The 19,764-nt window shown below is 36.7% G+C and overlaps 1 protein-coding gene across 5 annotated transcripts in view; it reads left to right on the plus strand.

The window, feature by feature from the left end:
* The first annotated feature begins 6,098 nt into the window (after positions 1 to 6,098).
* The window catches only part of ARL6 (ADP ribosylation factor like GTPase 6), a 44,228-nt gene continuing 30,562 nt past the window's right edge, over positions 6,099 to 19,764 (plus strand). For 2 of the 5 annotated variants that reach the window (XM_036017968.1, XM_036017972.1), the window contains exons 1-4: positions 6,252 to 6,550; positions 9,544 to 9,693; positions 18,644 to 18,705; positions 19,145 to 19,213. In XM_036017968.1, coding sequence (XP_035873861.1) covers positions 9,571 to 9,693; positions 18,644 to 18,705; positions 19,145 to 19,213 — 254 coding nt within the window. In that variant the 5' untranslated portion in view covers positions 6,252 to 6,550; positions 9,544 to 9,570. Of the gene's footprint in view, positions 6,551 to 7,857; positions 8,004 to 9,543; positions 9,694 to 18,643; positions 18,706 to 19,144; positions 19,214 to 19,764 lie in introns of all 5 variants that reach the window. The other 3 variants (XM_036017970.1, XM_036017969.1, XM_028505009.2) reach the window with 3 other exon arrangements.

The following is a 19,764-nucleotide window of genomic DNA, read 5'->3' on the forward strand; positions in this document are numbered from 1 at the left end:
ATTAAGTTAATGTTACATAGCAGGATGATGGCTTCTTTATGTTAAGTGTCAAGGGAAATCTTTGGTGATGTGACATTAAAACTACTGTCTGAAAAGCGTGAAGAAACCAGTCATGAGGAAATCTGTAGGATGAGCATTCCAAGGAGATGGAAGAGTTTAACGTGTGGGAGTTTGGAGTGTTTGAGAACAGTGTACTTGGTACACATAAAATGAGCTGACAAAGGCAAAACTTATATAGGGTCAAAGAACATTTAGAGGCTACTGCAATAGCTTAATCCCCCAAAAGAGAAAACAGTGACTTTTATTAAAGTACAAGTAGAGAACATGGAGAGAAATGGATGGATTGGGGGTATGTTTGTAAACAGGGCTTGCTAATAATGGGCTGAGTATAAGGGATAAAGAGAGAAAAGTCAAAGATAAGTTCTATATTTGAAGAATAAGAAACTGAGTCAATTCTGGTGCAGGAAAGCAGGTTTGGAGGAAAAAATCAAGAGTTTAGTTTCACCCACATAAAGCCTAAGATGGCTGTCAGATATTCAGATGGAGATACCAAGTAGACAGTTGTACAGGAGAGTTTCAAGACCAATCAGGGTTAGCATCAATATTTGGACATCATCAGTATATACACAGTATGTAAAATTTTGAAATCACCGAGTAAAAGGCTGTCAGATAGAGAAGTAAGCCTCGATTAAATTCTAGGGCATTCCAATGTTTATAAGTTAGGCAGAGAATTAGAAACCAAGAGAGGACACTGAGAAGTGTAAGGTAAGATAGAGAAAAAACAAATGTGATCGGTCATCTGAATTTAATGCTTTTAAGAAGTCAAGATTAGAATAAAGAAATGGCCATTGCATTTGGCAACATGAAAGTTATTTAAGACCTTGAAAAAGGCAATCTCTATGAAGTAGTGTAGTCAAAGCCTGGTTAACGTAATCAAGAAGACATTTTCAGAAAGGTGGAATCAGCGTCATAAACAACTCTTTCAAAAAGTTTTATCATAGAGGAAGCAGGAGAAAAGGGCAGTAGTTGGAGAGATACATGGGGTCAACAAAGGTTTTGGTTTCATGTGTGTGTTTTTAGAAAAAAGAGCCTACAGTATATTCATATATTAATAAGAATGATCTGGTAGAGACACTATAATTATAGAAAAAGCCTTGAGAGGAAGAAGGGTTAGAATTCATAGCCTAAGTAGGGAGGTTAGTTTAGTTTTTGACATTAGATGCATAGACTTGCAATGGGAGCAAAGTGGTGTAATATGTATACAGTTTGATACATTTGTGGTAGAAAAGTAAGGCTATTACTATGTGAGTAGTTTTATTTTACCAAGAGGAGATAAAAGTCAATACTAGGACAGGAAGAGAGTATATATTAGAAGAGATAGGTGTATTTGGAAAAGGGAAAGTAAATATATTTGTATGCATATGTATGTGTATATATATGCACATGCATATATACATGTGTATTACCATACATAGTCGATTAATATTTGTATGTTATACATCATAGCAAAAAAAGGCCTATTGTATAAAATATTTTACAGCCATTTTTACTATTTTTGAGACATCTTGTTTGGAAGATCTGAAACTGAATTCTGTGTTTTCCAAGGACGCTGATAACAGTCTTCTTTTCCATGTCAAGATGAAGTGAAGACGTCTCAATGCCATAGATCCTTCTCATGTTTTGTTATTTGTTTTTGCCTATTTCAGAGTAAAAGGCAGAAATACTTTGTAGCTATTCTGTTCTAATTCAAAGCCTATGAAAATTAAAATTAGCTTAATCCTGAAAGATTTGTATTGTATACTCAAGCTGTCAGTTTCTTAAAATACTATTTTGGAGGGTTTGAGCCCCCATCTGATTTTTTTTAAAGATAATCAGGCTCCAATTGTTTATGAAAACAATAGTTTCTTGTTTGTTTTCACATGACATGAAAGACATCAATACCATCTGTCATTTAGGAAAAAACAAATGGGCAATGTGGTTGTTCCGTTACTGTACTCTATCTGTAGGAATGAAGTGTGATCTTGTCATTGTGCATGGAGCTTTATTTCTGGACAGGCTGTATGTAATTCAATGTGTTGGAATTTATAGGTGCATATTTATTCTTTGGATTTATTGTAAAATCATATTGTGAATAATGGAATAAGATTGCTCTCCATTTTTTTGCTAATTTAGCATAGCCAAAATATAATGATATACATGTACATATAAATATGTATTTGATTAAACATTTAATATTTAAATGGCCATTTAAATATTAAATGGTATATGTCAACAGTTGCAGTGCATTCAAAATAGTTGTAAGAAAGTCATTACAGTATAAATCCTAAAAAGTTTATTAATACTAAATAGTATCTTTATACAAAATACCTAGATAACATCTAAATTGACATTTAATCCCTCATAGAACAATATTTGATGAATAAAAACTATAGCTGAAAACATTTTTTCCTTCCTATAACTATGAATGATTTTTGAAATCTCTTTGTAACACGTCAAAGTTATTTATCACTAATTATGAACCTAGCACTGTACCCATCTACTCTTGCAAAGTCGGGGAAAGATCTGTTTATGAGAATAAAGAAGTGCAGCACTGTATTTTTTTCTATTTGGTATCACATCACTATTTAGAACTTCTACTTATGCCTTCTACTCAGGTTCCTGACACAGCCTATATTCTCTGTTCTGTTGTATCACACTATGGTAGAGAGATAAACACAGTACAGGGGTGTTAAAAATAAAACTACAGTCCTACCTATTATTTACTTTACTACTATAGTAAAGTAGTCATTACTTACTTGAAGGTGGTATTGTTCTCATCTTATAAAAATTTACTCTAATATTATAATGTTCCATGTAAATGTTCATGTGCTGGCATGCCTACAAGTTAATAGTGTTAAAGAATGCTCAGCTCTCAATGAGGGATTGTGGTGTATTGCATTACATATGTCATCTATTTGCTGAAAGAATATGGTGTTTAGCAAAACTACCTGCTGAGCAACATAGTGAGATTTTTGTACAAAGTACAAATTACTAATTATTGTATTTTATTTTTCTATGATTTCCTAAGAGGCATTATCAGGGTCTTACAGATGGAGTAAGCCTGTTTATTAAAATATCTATTAGCAAATAAAAGTTACAGTTCTGGTGGTTGAATTTGTGACTTTTTTATATTGTACTGATGCATACTTAACATAATTTATTTTTTAAATGTCTATTAAATCTAGTTGCTCTTTAGTACATTAGTAATTCTGGATATAAAATCATAGGTATAATTTTTCATAATAATATCAGTAAGATCAAGACAAACTGACATAAATCAATATAACCAATTGGTACACAGTTTTGTAGTATTTTGCCCATATATGGGCAAAACATTTTGTGAGATTCCTGTGAATTGTCCAGTGGAGAGACTCCACTGTATACAAACTGCAGATGACCAAAAGGTCAACATGATGTGTAACTGTTCGAACAGCTTTACACCATCAATATTCATTCTAAAACTTCCAATAAATTACAAGTCAGGGATTTTCTATATTACTTTGAAAGTTTCTGATAAGGAAATGCATTAAAATTATCATGAATTAATCAGAATAGTGCCATATTCATCATTTCTTACCCTTACCTCTTTTATAATTCTTCTACTACAGTTCCAAAAGGCAGTATGAGATTTAAACCAGTAACAAAGTACCTGAAACTTTCTTCCCTTATACAAGCATCTTAAATAGCCTTTAGAAAATCGCATACCATTTTTAAAACTGCTTAATCTCATAATAAAATGAAGAGAGCCAAACTAACTTCTTAAATCAAGTTGAAACAATTTTTATATACTGAGCTTTGAGTATACTCTCGAGAGTTGTTTCAGTTGACAAAGCACCAAAATAACGATTCAACATGTGAAATATTTACTTTTTTTAAGGTTGATATTTTTGAAACTGGCATTTTCTAGATTATTGAGTAGATTGTCACTATTTTATCTCTAATAATTATAAGCCATCACATAACTATACATTTTTTTACTTAGCTAATTTCTTTGGTAAAATAATTACATATCTGCATAAATTTACTGAAAAATTAGATATCCAATCTCCCCATTACATTTCCAGTTTTCATCAAATGTTTTGTACTAACCAAAAATAGATCTCAACCTAGGAGCAGACTATATCAACCTCAAACAAGAAAAATTAAGTCTGTCCACTAAACTTCTCTAAAACATAAGATTTCTACTTATTTCTAAAGGGAAAAAATGTCAAATTACAGCAATAAACAAATTAGCTTCCATCTCTTATCAAAGTGAGCCATAATGCCCAAACACACAGAGCCACAAGTTAAAGAGCCAAAACATTAAAAAATCCTATCCATACAGTAAAAATTTCAGAACAAAGGAAGACAGGGAATTATATATTGAACACCTGCGTGCCTAATATATATACTTCTGTTATCTATTTTTTTCCTCAAAACCACCAGATACAACAAATAGTGTCTTTTGGAAGGTGAGGAAACTAAAGCATGATAGAGTGTTAATTGGCCTAAGGTCACAGGGTAAGAAAGAAAATATATATTTGCATACTCAATTACTACAAGGATATTTATAATTCAGTTCTTTTAAATATGCAACTATATAAGGGTCTTGTTTTTTGTTAGTTTTTGCCTTATTAACAGAGTCAGCAGCCCAGAACCACATTTAATTGTAAAAATAACCACATTTGAAAATTTGGAAAAGTAACAAAAGATAGAGCACCCCATATTCATATATGTACAATTCACCCCTTCCCCATCATTACTCTTTTCCTTTACTTTTACTGTTGCTACTATTACAGATGTCCCCACTTCCCCTCCATTTGCCAGCCTCCACACAGCTCCCACCCCACTCCTTCCCTCTGGCCATCACTGCACTGTTGTCTGTGTCCATGGGTTATGCACGTATGTTCCTTGGCTACTGCCTTCACCTTCCTTCACCCAGTTCTCCCTCCCTTCTGACAGCTGTCAGTCTGTTCTATGACTCCATGATTCTGTTTCTATTTTGTTCATCAGTTTATTTTGTCCATTAGATTCCACATATAAGTGAGATCATAAGGTATTTATCTTCCTCTGACTGGCTTATTTCAACTAGCTTAATAACCTCCAGGTCCATCTACACTGTTGCAAAAGGTAAGATTTCCTTTTTTTTTTAAACCACATATTAGTATTCCATTGTGTAAATGTACCACAGCGTTTTTATTCACTCATCTATTGATGGACCAAGATCTGGAAACATCCCATCATTACTTTTGTAAAACTCCTTCTAGTCTCTTTTTTCACCCTCCATTTAATAGGCAATTAATTACCAGGCCAAAAACCAGGTAGGGTAGTAAACATAATACTATGTAATTGGAGAGGAGATAAATCCCATACACATAGTAACAAGGAAAAGAAGAAATGAAAACTGAAGAACACCTAAGTCAGGAACACCATTCATTCGGGATGTGAGGGTGAGTGTAGGAAAATTGAAAGGTTGACAAAAAGAATCCTACGTCTTTAAAACTATTGCATCTGTAGTCTCAAAGTTGGAAAGCGCAGTAACAAAAATGCGAAAAAAACGCATATGTCAAAATATTTCCAATTATAGGATCACGTGCTACTATAAATCCCAGTTTCAAGAGACTATTAATTTCTTACTGACCACCTGCTCGGTTGACTCAGAGGACTGTAATCCCCTCACAGATTATGCCTGGTGGAATCTCTGCAGACCACACACACAGCTGGGAAGCCAGGATACAGGTATACCCACGCTTCTTTTGCTTAACGTCTTTGAGTTGATTTCCTCTCCCCACCCACATTAACAGCTTTATTTGGCCGGTACTCGAGGGTCTGAGGCCTTCAAAACCCAGAAAGAGGGTCGGTGTGCTGGGCGGCGAGGCTCTGTGGCACACATCTTGCCCGTGAGCACCACCGTGTCCTGCCTCGGTCGCCACCACGCTGCGCCCTTGTCGGGGAATGACGCACAGATCCCTCCAGGTTCCGGTCACCACCCTCAAATCCCTCCCCAGGAAGCCTCCATCCGGAGCTGGCGGGCGAGACTAGGAAGGGAAACGCCCTATAACCGGCCCACCGGCCGAACGCTTCCCAGCCGTCTGTGCGCGCGCCTACAACTCCCATCATCCTCCACCGGGACAGAACCTCTAGGGGGAAGGCTGCAGTCCCCTGAGCCGCCGCACCACCCTCTGTAATACTCCTTCACGTGACATTTTCGGGAGCGCTACGATTCGGTAAGCGCGAAGACTGCGGCTAACTCGCTGTGACCTCGGAGGAAGGGTGGCTTCGGGACCGGAAGAACCTTCGGTTGCCAAGGGAACGCCACACGCCTAATCGCCTGCCCTTTGACTGACGCGTGGGCTGAGACAGAGGCTAGTACGGTTCGCCCAACTTGTCGGGGCGGAGGCTCTGGTTAGGACCGGGCATCCTTTCCCTGGGGGGGATAGAGAGACAAAAGCTGAGAGGCGGTTACGAGCGAGTGTGTCCATTCCTGCCCATCACCAGCTCCTGGGCCCGCAGAACTAACTTCAAAAACCAGGTAGTTCCCCACCTATAATTTTTGCAGCCCGCGGGGCCCCCTCACCTTCCCCACGCTTCCTCTCCTGACCCGGTCAGTTTTAGGGTTGCTCTTTCCCATGTTTTTCGCTATGTGTAATCAGTTTAATTTGTAACCGTTCGAAAAGGAGATTTATGCAGTGACTACTAGGGATCCCAGAAAACTCATTGAACCGGTTGGGCAAATCTGCTTTTAACACTACACAATTTTGGCGTTTTTATTTGGTGTGTGGGAAGTGTAATTGAAATTTCATAATCAGAAACTGATAGTCGAGTAAAAATGTTTACTTGGGGTAGTTAGAATGTGCTATAGTTCACTCTAGACACATTTTTAAAGTTTACAGAGTACAACAACTGATATTTTCTTTCCCAGACCACTATCTCTGCAGCTTATCTTCCACGTTCTTAGCTGTGGATAAAATCCTAATTCTTCAGGACTTTGCTGACAACAAGTAATCTTTTACAAAGCAGGGTCTTGGCTAACAGCTAAGAGAATTTGATTAACTGGTGTGCAGAGAGAGGAAAACAATACCATGCAAAACTGGAAAGGTACATAGGAGACAAATTGTGAACAATCTTAAAAGCTGCGTATGAAAGCTTGGAATTTTATTCTAAAAGCCATTAGTTCTCAATAGTGACTGTATATCAGAAACACTGTGTAGCTTTTTAAAATACAGATACCCTGCTCCCGTCTTCAGATATACTGATCCAGTAATTATTCCACTGTGTGCCAGGGTTGAGAATGATGGCTGAAGGAGGAGGGAGCTACAAAAAAAAAACTTTAATTGTATCTCCCGCTATGCACTTATGGCATGATAAATAAATGTTGAGTGGCTTGACATATCTTTTTTCCTTCTTTTATGCAAGCAAAGTAAATTTATGGAAATGTATATTTACTGAGAAATAGAAGCATATGATAGTTGTTTATAAAGCAAGTTCAATAAATGTAACTACATCTCTTAGAACAACTGACTGTTCTTTTAAATTGAATATCACTAGCACTGGGTGTTTGATAATCCATGAAAAAGATGGAAAAATCACAATCCAAGTTTCTTTGAAAAATGAATATTCAATATCAAGCTTTTGACAATCGATGCTTTATAGTAAATGTCCTGAGGGGAATGAAGTGAGGAGTGGTCATGTTTTTTTTTAATCTATTCAAAATTGTATGGAAAATGGAAAACTATATGTCTTTATAGCAGTATATTTAGTACACTAAACAACAGTGAGTTGTAGTAAATTTACTTTGAATTAAAATCGTCTCTGTAACTGTTTTTATGATATCAGAAGGCTAGCTTAAAGTAGATTCTACAAATGCTTATCCTTAAGCTGAGATATAAAGGAATGAACTGAATGAAATTTAAATCTCCATCACAAGGAGAAAAATCGATTCAAGTGGGACAAATGGAGAACCTGAAACAAACCCCATTCCTTGGGTAAAGCAACTGTGGCTCTGTGATAAGGCCCCATGCTTAGATGGGTCACTTTTTCTTCCCTGCACATTATTAGAATTCAGTTTTGAAACTTCTATCCGTAATGATCTCCCAAGGGTCCTAAGCAAAGCTGATGATGCAGCCTCGTTTCAAATGCAGTTGTCTTGGAAGCCTTTTATCATTTAAGTTGCTGCAGCCTCACATCCTTCAAAGTATGGCCTTGCTGAGATGGTGTGGGATTAAAAAAATAGTGAAGGAGCTGTAAGATGACAGGCTTCTGGAATCTTAGATAGAAGTGAGAATAAATCAAATAAATGAGGTTAATATTTAGAGAACTTTGAAAATGACAGTCCAAAGAGTAATAGGAAATATTTGGAACATGGGTGTGTTGGAGTTACTGCTGTAGCAGTCCCTTTAGCAGTTGTGGGCTTTCTTCTCCCACCACGTAATAATGTTTTGGTAAGTGAGAGACCCAAAGGATACACCTTTGTGAAGTTTCATTTGGAAACTTGACAGCTAAATTTGACAGTACCTTAGAAGGATATGAACAGGTTATCACATAGTGAGCAAAATGTCATCAGCCATTTTATTTGACTTTAAAATACTTCTGTTTGAATTTCTAATAAGGTTTTTTATTTTTCAGTTTGCATTGGAAGAATTTTTTTTTTCCTAAAGAAAGAATGGATAAACAAATGACCACTTCAGGGAAGAGTTAAACAAACTTTAACAATATTTAAGAAAACTAAATTAAAATCTAATATCAGTATTTACTTTCTTATTCTTTACAGGTATACTAATTAAAGTTCTTTTAAGATAATACCTAACAGTTATTTCAGATAAATTATGGTTTTAAAAATTTTATTTTGATAAAATTGTTTACACATACATATGTATGTATATTACACATAAACTTCTTTCTAAATGAATTTGTAGTGACTTAAATATATGTAAGAACTAAGGGAAAATTAAAATAAATATATTAGAATTCTGTTTGTACTGATGCAGCCTATACTGGACATAATCAAACAAAAACAATGAATTTAATATTTATTACTTATATTCTTGCAAAATACAACAATAAGTCTGGCTTCAGGAAAAGATTTAGCCTGTGGCTCAGATGGTGTAACCAGAATCTGTTTTTCTGGTCTGTCTTCTACTTTCTCAGCTTCAGCCTTAGGCTCCACATGAACCCCATTGCCCATACATTGTTCCAGATTTCTAGAAAAGGCTGCAGATATTTTCATGTATCAGAGATGGTAGATACCACATTTTCTTCTAAATATTATAAAATTGCAGTGAGAAATATACAGTCATTTCAAGGGCATTATTCTGTGTTGCCAGTGGTTATAAACTGCCAATCTGCATTTCAGCTAAGGCTCCTTTCTGGTAATCAGCTTATACTCTTGTTTACTAAATGCAAAGCTACACTGACATGGTTTTCACATCATTGTGTCTTTATATTATTAAATTCTTTATATACATGTTCATATTTTTCAAACTTAAATTGCCTGTGAGTAATATACTTTTTTTTCCTGACTTGCAGCTAGTTTGTAAATATTTGAATCACATTATGGGATTACTAGACAGACTTTCAGGGTTGCTTGGCCTGAAGAAGAAGGAGGTTCATGTTTTGTGCCTTGGGCTGGATAATAGTGGCAAAACAACAATCATTAACAAACTTAAACCTTCAAACGTAAGTATCTTTGTTAGATGCTTTATGTATTTTCTGCTAGAGAAAGTTAATATGCAAATTTATTTTGTTTGCTATTACAAATAACTTCACTTTATGAAATCCTGTTAACATTGCAGTAGCTTAAAGTAGTAAGTATCAGTCAGCCATAATTTGTAGTATATTTTATGCAGATATGTAGGTAAGTCTTGATTATTTAAACTGAAATATTTTCCAAATGTCTTTTTTTCTCAAAAGATCTTCACAAATTTGCCAAGTTTACTTTCAGGTCACTTTACCTTCTTTTGGCTCTCTCTTTACAAGAGGAACAAAACAAAGGGAAAGGTGAATTATTTTTATAGGTCCCATGGATAATTAGACAGTTCCCCAAGATTGTGGTATATCAGTAGTAAGCAAGATGATCTTTAAGTCATTTAGTAATAAGTGACTTAAAGCATAATTTTTTAATAACTGAAAAATACAATATATAAAGCTAGTGCATTCAACACATGACACATAAGTTAAAGCTAGGTTCTGCTACATATAAAGAAAACCCAGATAACAGTGGACTAAACAAAACAGAAGCTTCATATTCCCAGGCAGATGTGGTAGCTACGTGGTCACAAGAGCTTGAGATATCTTCCATTTTTATGGTCTGCTATTTTCAGTGCCTGGTTTCCATCCTCAAGATCTCCACGTGGTCACTTTGGTTAACTGTCATATCCATATTCTAAGTCACAGGGAGGATTAAAGAACAGGACAAAGCAATAGGCCTTCTTTCTAAATAAGCCTTCTCCAAAGAGCTTCCCCAGAAGCACCAGCTAATAACTCTTACTTATATCTCATTGGCTACCCCTATCTGTAAATAAGGTTGGATCTTCGAAGCAGGGCACATTACTCCTTTCAGAAATAATGAGGGTCTGTAATATGGAAGCAGGAGAAAATGAATATTGAGTAGATGACTAATATTCACAGTTGTAAATACATTTATTTAGGTAAGAACCATTAATCAGTTAATGAAAAATGTTGAGTAAAAAGGTAATATGGACTGCACAGATAGGGCAAATATAAGGAGCTGGTACACACACTGACCGAATGAGTAGAGAGTGGGAAATGTTGCTCCTAAATATGGTGATTAAAGGTGGACTTCTGGGCCTCCAAACAGAGCTTCGGGTTGGGTGGAATGAGTTACTGCTCCATTTTCTTTTGCAACAGCTTCAGTTTTACTTCTATTTAGTTGGAAATTGCTTCTGAATTGAGAAAATGCCATTATTTCTTTTCTTCTACAGAGATAAGTTTGCCATTTAAAAACAACTAACTACTGGTGTATTTGAAAGTGGGAATTAGCTTGAAGTATCTGGGATAAGAAGCTGAAAATGGTTTGGGGAGGTAATATAGGTGTTTGAAGAGGGCTCCCAGCTGAGTTGGGAATCAGTTGATAGATACTGATTCCCAACTCAGCTGGGAGCCAGCCAGAGATCAAATATGTCAACTTTATTGAAAAGGTTTATTCTGGAGGGCAAAGTTTAGGTCTGGCCAGAGAACTTGCCAACATTCTCTTTAGTCAAAATGTCAAGGTTTCCTCCTTAGAAAATCCAGCTCTTCTAGGTTTACTGCATAGCTAAGAACTGATGAGAATGCATGCTTGCAATAAGTACATAGCTCTCAAAGGAGAGACGGACAGGCAGAACCAAGGAGGTTCAGTTCTATTGCACAAACTAAGCAGAGAAGTCATTTATTTTCCCCCATGGAAAGGAATAAATTGGGAAAGGAGATAGAAACTAGGACTGTCATTCTAATGGTGCTTTCTTTATATGGAAACAAGGAAAAACAGATTCAGATATTATCTCCGCTTTTTAACCTGTTCTTTTCCTGGTTAGGGAAGAATCTGTGTGTTTATACAAACACACACACACACACACACACACACACACACACACACACATCTATCTGTCTCCTGACCTAGGTGATTATAAGAAATTTCTTTATCGGTACATAAGTCAAAGATACAGCATCCTATCTCATTGGATGGAGTCCAGAATTGAGTTTAGAGAACAATAGATATATGGTAAAAAAGCAGAACCATACCAACTGGCCTCAAAAGAAATTTTTCTTTGGTAAAAATAGTCTCAAATAAATACAAAATGATTGAAACCAGAGCCACAGTTAATAGCCTTCAATTGGACCAACTCCCCCCACCCCCCATGCCTACTATATCAAATTGGGAGAAATAACTTTCAAAGAACAAAACAGAAATTATAGTCTCTTCCTCTATCATCCCCAACAGTGTAGTGATTTCTGTCCCAAGACATATTACCATAAGAATTATCTTTGATATGGATGGGAATAGCTTTCTCTGTAAACAGTGTTTGGTACTTTGAAAACACTTGCTCTTTTTTAACTTAGTTATGAATTTTCTTTTATAATTTCTTCTGTCGTTTCTAGAGCTTTGGGGCAAACGAGGATAAAAGTAGCATGTGTTCAGTTTGTCATCTTGAAAGATTCCAATATTCCCATTTTGGTCTGGTCTTGCAGAGCCATTGACACTACCTCATATACCAGTTTAGGGAGAGCCCACAGGAAAATCTGGGTACACCACAAATAACTAAGGCTTTTTAATTAATCTTCTATTGCTTTACAATATCTTTGTGTCTCTGTTATCTCTGGTGAATTATGGAACTAGCAACTGCCCTTCTCCTCACAACAGTTGACCTCTAGTCCTGAGAGCAGACTAAGTTGCTTTGCTTTGTAAAAGGCGAAAGATTTATATGATCTGAAGAGAAACCAGAGCATTAGTTGCTTTGCTTTAAAAAAAAAATCCTGGTGACAAAAGCCAAGAGGCCACTTGAAATGGACTTCTTAAAAACCTCAAAACCTCTGTCACACAGGTACAGATACAATACCTGCTTCCTCCCTACCTTTGAACCAAAGAACCTCTGTGAGTTTAGTGTTGGAAACTTTTTTTTATTTAATTGTTTATTTATATATATCAAGAGAAACTTTTCCTTAGCTCAAATATTCATGTTTCATAGTTCAGGAACACAGGTCAGTGACAGCCTTCCACAGAATTCACCTCAGAGAAATTCTTCACATTCCAAGATCACTTTGCACTCTGACAGATACCAGCCTTCCTCAAGTCCTCAAAATCTTTCCTGGAATCATAATTTCTGTAGAAATCTGCATATACCTTCTTCCTTTTTTCAGCCACACCAAACTTATAGGGAGCTGCAACCCCCAGGGATACAGGGATGGCTCCCACAAGATGATATCGCAGACGTTTGGCCAGGAGGCCATGCATCTGAGGCTTTGTCAGGGCACTGCAAGATGTGGTAGTTGTATTCTCCTCAACACCAGCGTCCTTCCAGACAGAGAAATGGACCTAGAGACATTATTTTTAATAAATTAAGTGAACTGTAGAAATCTACACTGCTGTATCAGAAATGTTCTGAAAAAAATTGCAGATCTCATTTTATAGTAAAGTAGTCCCATATATTTTTTATGGATAAAACCAGTTTCTAGATAGCTAAATACTTCTGGACCCACACTTGTTTTTAATATTAAGCTGTCCTAATGTTTATTTATTGTTTATAAATTGAGGTTGCTGATGTTTTCTAAGCTGATGAATAGGGAGAAAACGGGCACATTTTATCCTGATCACTCTTCTCAAGAATCTGGTGTTAGCTTTTTCTTAGAGATGGGCCCTATAAACACCTTTCTTTTAAAATTCTCATTTTTTTCTGCCACTTCTCAACATAAATGCTTTCATACAGTTTTATATTCTCAGCATTTAAAATAATGTGAAATTATCTTGCATATTTGGTTGGTAATTTGTGTATTAAATTTTCCTTTATAAATTTAAATTTTATAAGAACATGGATCTTATATTGTTCAACACTGAATCCCAAATACATAGAATATTGCTTGGTACTTAAAATATATTTTCAGACAAATTGACTGATGGCTGATTTTTTTCTATTTTCATTTTTGGGCAGGCACCAAACATATCATTTTTACTAAGACTTAATGAAGCTAACCAAATAGGGTCTCTCTCAGAAATCTCCTTCTTTTCTTGTTGATATTGGTCTATCCCTGGGCTGTCTCAACCCTAAGTGGTCTATCCCACTTAGGTAATAGTAATTTATATACTCTTTGTTTACTTTGCACCATTCCCTTTCCAATTTAGAGAACAACCAAAATGCATTTGTTCTGGATGGAATAGAGGAAGAGTAATGTTGGAGACGATTTTTTGAAATTCTTTAGAGGAGAATGAATCCTAGTCGAATGTGGAAACACCAGCTGACATATCTTGTTCTGTTCTGCTTCATTTGTAGAGTCTCTTCTTTCTCATTGTCTTCCCTTACAACTTGATAAGTGAGAGGGAAAAAAGGAAGTTAAGTAATTTTATCCCTATTAGGTAAAACAGCAAGTTAAAGGGAGCTTCTCTGGAAACGAGTTTGTGAAAAAGCTTAACAATTTAGGAGAGGCTATATGAATGTTTTACAGTTCCATGAAGTCAAGGCTACTATTTTCAGAGATTTCTTAAATCTTTAACTTCCTTACTTTTTTACTATTGGTATGTTTTTCCTAATAAAAGCTGATGATTTATTTTATCACAAGACTGGAACATGAAAAAACTAAAATCAAAGCAGTAGGGTATTTTAGAAATTAGGAGACTCTTTATTCCAAAGTTTCTTGTGCAGTGAGCCCTAAGGTATATAGCAGGAATCTGAGTAGCAGGAAATAAATTCTAACATCAACAAAAAGAAAGCTATTTTTGGAAGAATACTGGGCACTTGAAAGATGGAAGAAAAAGCTGAATAAACAAACTTCTGAAAGGCAAAACCAAGGGAACTCGGAGCATGCTTTTTCACTAGCATGTTAACATTAAAGTGTCCAAGCTCCAGTGACTTTTCAGCTTCTGTCTTTCCATTTTAATTTTAAATTTCCAGAAATAGACTAACAAAGTGCACATAATGATGTGAGGCAGCAACTTTTCCTCTACTCCTCCTGTTTTCACATAAAAACAACAAGATGAACTGAAGGAGGAGTTTTTAAAGTTGTACTTGTGGGAGTATGGGGAAAATTGTGGACAAGAATAACATCAGTGAGAGTAGTTATAATAGCAAACATTCATTGAGTGTATACTATGGGCCAGACACTATGTTGAATAATTTGCATCCATTAACTCATTTAATTTTCATATAACTTTATGAGTTAAGGATCATAATATGTTTTAAATTAGAGAAAACTAAGGCTTAGAGAAATTACGTAACTTCTCTAAGGTAGCATATTAGAAATTAGGAGGCTGTTGTAATTCAAAGCAAGAAATGATAAGGCCTGACGTATTAGTAAGATGAAACCAGTAAAGCTCAGAGAATGGTTATACGGAGAATATAAAATGGGAAGGAGTCAAGAGTAACTCCTAAGCATCTTGATCAGAAAGTGGATGAGTTTTATTCAAAAGGAGGAACAGTTTTGATGGCGGAAATGTTAGGAGACACCTTGTTAAGTCATCAGTGTAAGGCATGTTACTAGCCTGTGGGACTTGTCAGCAAGTCTCCTGCTGTACTCTTACCCACTTGCAGTTTCTTCACGAAGAATTCCCCACTGTGGCCTTCGAGGCCCTTCATCCCTTACTTAGTCACATGCGTCTCTATCCGCCAGGCAATACACTTGAGACATACAGGCCTTCTTCTTTTCCCTAGGGGTAAGTTTCTTCCTGTCTTAGGGTTATTGCACTGGAATGTCTTTTGCCAAGATCTTGTTTTAGCTTTTCCTCTTCTTCATATTTACTCCTTGGTCAGATGTCACCTCTTCAGAGAAGCTTTTCAGAGAAGTACCTGAGCACCCTGTTTCCATGCCTCATAACAACACTCTGCCCCATTACCCCGCAACCCTCAATTACCTTTCATTACACTTATCACTGCCCCAAATTGTGTTATTGTTTATAACTTAGTAGTTCTTTATTGTTGTTTACCTCCTCTAAATTATAAACCCATGGGACAGGGACTGTGTAGATTCACTATGCCAGCAAGAGGACAGTCCCCATAGCACATATGAGCTCGGTAAATATGTATTGAAAGATTAGAAAGTCCTACATGTGAATTCAGAGTGACTTATAAAACCACTTTAAGTCCATGTTAACTTGCAACAAGCCACACAAAATGTGAATTAATACATACGTTATACAAATTCATAATTAGTAAACCTTAAACTTCTATAAATTTACCCCCGCAAAAAATTATTTTGTCTAATCCTACTATCTCCTTAGTAACAGATTTTAGACTTGGAAAATCAGGATGCTTTTTTTAAGCTGAGGAAAAATGTCATCTTTGATCATTACAATTTTTTTCTTTTAAATTATATATCATTGATTTTGCTGTTATAGTTGTCCTGATTTTCCCCCTTTATACCCTCACCTAGAATCCCCGCTCCCTCAAGCAGTCCCCACCCCCTTGTTCATGTCCATGGGTCATTCGTATAATTTCTTGGCTATTCCATTTCCTGTACTATACTTTACATCCCTATGGCTATTCTGTACTACCTATTTGTACTTCTTAATCCCCTCATTTCTTCATCCATTCCCTCCACCCCCCCTTCCCATCTGTAAACCATCAAAACACTCTCCATATCCATGATTCTGTCTCTGTTCTTGTTTGCTTAGTTTGTTTTGTAGATTCAGTTGTTTATAAGTATGTGTTTATTGCCATTTTATTCATAGTTTTTATCTTCTTTTTCTTAAATAAGTCCCTTTAACATTTTGTATAATAATGGTTAGGTGATGATGAACTCCTTTAGTTGATCTTGTCTGAGAAGCTGTTTCTCTGCCCTTTGATTCTAAATGACAAGTTTGCTGGGTAGAGCAGTCTTGACTATAGGTTCCTGCTTTTCATGACTGAATATTTCTTGTCAGTTCCTTCTATCCTGCAAAGTTTCCTTTGAGAAATCAGCTGACCAGTCTTATGGGAACTTGCTTGTAGGTAACAAACTTCTTTTCTCTTGCTGCTTTTAAAATTCTCTCTTTATCTTTAATCTTTGGCATTTTAACTATGATGTGTCTTGAAGTGGGCCTCTTGGGTCCATCTTGTTTGGGAGTGTCTGAGCTTCCTGCACTTGCATGCCTATCAAATTAGGGATGCTTTCTTTCATTATTTTGTTAAATAGATGTGCAATTTCTTGCTCTTTTTATTCTTCTGGCACCCTCATGATGTGAATGTTAGAATGCTTGAGGTTGTTCTAGAGGCTCCTTACACTATCTTCATTTTTTTATTTATTTTTCTTCTTCTTGTTCTGATTGGTTGCTTTTTGTTTCCTGATGTTCTGTATCATTGGTTTGAATCTCAGCTTCATCCACACTACTGCTGATTCTCTATAAATTGTTCTTTATTTCAATTAGTGAATTCTTCATTTCTGCCTGGATCTTTTTTATGCTATTGAGGTACTCACTAAGGTCCTTCAGCATCTTTATAACCAGCATTTTAAATTGTGCATCTGATAAATTGCTCATCTCCATTTTATTTAGGCTTTTTTCTGGAGTTTTGATCTATTCTTTCATTTGAGCCATGTTTCTTTGTCTCCTCAAGTTGGCAGCCTCCCTGTGTTTGTTTCTATGTACTAAATAGATCTGCTGTGACTTCATATCCTGGTAGTATGACCTAATATAGTAGGTGTCCTATAGGGTCCAGTGGCACAGCTTCCCCTATCACTGAAGCTGGGGACTCAAGGTATACCCTTCACGTGAGCTGAGTATACCCTTCTCTTGTAGTTGAGTCTTGATTGCTGGGGCAGGTCAATGGGAGGGATTTACCCAGGCCAGTCAACTGCAAGAACTGGTTGTGACCACTGACCATCAGCCTCCACCCTCTGTGGAGGATCAGTTGTGCTGGGGCAGGGTAGTAGTGCTCCAGCATGGTCTGTAGCTGTCCACACAGGCTCTGGGGTTTCCTGGGGGGTGCGGGCCAAGGTCAGCCCCCACCTGTGTTCCACCCCGGCCACCCAGCATGAGCTGCAGAGCAATCTTCATATGGCTGCTACTTGTGCTGGTCTTGGAAGTCCCAGGTGAAGCCGAGCTGGGATCCAAACTTGGCTGCTGCTAGTGCTGGGCCTGGGGCCATTTAGCTAGAGGTACTGGTGCTGGGGCTCACTCAGGTTGGTTGTGCTTATTTGAGAGAATTTAGGAAGATAGGAAACTTGAACAAAACCAGCCATTCATATGGAAAAGTCATTGTTAATAGCTTGGGTAGGTCATAAGTTGGGTGAGGCAGAGCTTCCAGGATTCCCCAGAGTGGAGCAAACCCTGTGGGTCTGGTTGATGGAGTCTCAGATATGGCTCCCTCCTGCCTGCTCTATGGCTTTGTGTGGAGAGGTCTCGGAAAAGGCAAAATGGCTCCTGCTGGCCTTTCTGTCTGGGTGAAAGCTTTCCCTCTGCCTTGCCCTGATACCAAACACTTCAGTTCCTCCCCATATGCCACTAGTATGTTGCAAGTTACTCTCCCAGTGCTGGAGCTCAGAGGGAGTGAGTCTGTGTGTGAGCCCTTTAAGAGGCACTGCTTGGGACTCCAGTAGTTCCTTTCACCCATCAAATCCTACTGGTTTTTACAGCCACAAGTTATGGGGGCTTATCTTCCTGACACTGGAATCTTGGGCCTGGGGGCCTGGTGTGGGGCTGGGGCCCCTCACCCCCAAGATATCCCTCCTAAATGTTTATCCACCATACATGGGTGTGGGACCAGCCCATTCTTCATCTCCACATCTCCTACCAGTCTGGATGGATGTGTTTTATTTACTCCCATGGTTGTCAGATTTCCATTCAACTCAATTTCTGATGGTTTTGAGTGATTGTTGTTCTCTAGTTTAGTTGTAATTTTGATGTGGTTGTGCCAGGAAGGGACTCGTCAAGATAGAAGCTCCACCTCTATCTTGACCAGAAGTCTGATAATTGCTAATTTTTAAGTTTTATCTTTTCTCTTAAAAGGCTCAATCTCAAGATATAGTTCCAACAATAGGATTCAGCATAGAGAAATTCAAATCATCCAGGTAATTTTCACTTTATTATACTTGTGACTAATAAGTTGTGGGTAAAAAATGATAATATTAGATCTAGTCAGTCCTCCTAGTGTAAGAAAAAGTAATTTTTCTGTTTTTCAGAAACTCTTAGATGTTAAAATATTTGTACCACTACCTCTGGATTATTTTTTGGAATTTAGAATTTAGACTTTAGACAAATGCTGATAATCTCACTAGCAAAGAACATCTTTTGTTTTTGTTTTTCTAATGTTATTCACTACAAAATCTTACTTCTATTCAATACATTTATTTTATGGCATTTGTACTTGAAAATTGGCCTAAGTTGAATATTGTATATTGAAGAGTGGTGTTTTTGATTGAAAACAATTTAAAAGTTTAAGTGAAAGTTACACTTCAAAGTTAATAGCTTATAATATAGTCATGAGTCTTTTTGTGTTTTTTTTTCTAGTTTGTCTTTTACAGTGTTTGACATGTCAGGTCAAGGAAGATATAGAAATCTCTGGGAACACTATTATAAGTAAGTATGTTTGTGAATGTTGGTTAACTAGATGGGTATATTGTAATACAAATAATGATTGGAAATCCAAGCGATAACATGGGCTGGGTTGCAGTGTTTATTTTTCATATAATTTAAACACATGCCCTAATTTTTTAAAAAAAAGTAGCATCATACTTTACATTATTTCTCATATCATGAAGTCTTTCATAACCTTGGATCTCTGCATGTGCTCTTCTCTCCGTTTTTAACACCCTGTTCCACCCTACTTCTTTGCTGCTTGAGGTTAATATATCCTTCTTTAAAGACTAGCTCAAAAGTCACTCCCTCTGTGAAAGTTCACTGTTCACCCAGTTATCCTGTCCCAGTGTTCACATAGCACTTTCACATCTCCAGTCATACCCACTATATCCTGAAGGCATGCACCATAGCTGCCTCCCTAATGGGATTGTGAACTCCTCAAGAGCAGGGATTATTTTTCATTCAGATGATTTCTTCAAGGCCAAGTATGATAATGGGCATATAGGTCAGTAAATATTTATTGAGTAAATTTAGTTAAAATAACTGTACTC

The sequence above is a fragment of the Phyllostomus discolor genome, chromosome 2 (genome assembly GCF_004126475.2).
Source record: "Phyllostomus discolor isolate MPI-MPIP mPhyDis1 chromosome 2, mPhyDis1.pri.v3, whole genome shotgun sequence".
Lineage (NCBI taxonomy): Eukaryota > Metazoa > Chordata > Mammalia > Chiroptera > Phyllostomidae > Phyllostomus > Phyllostomus discolor.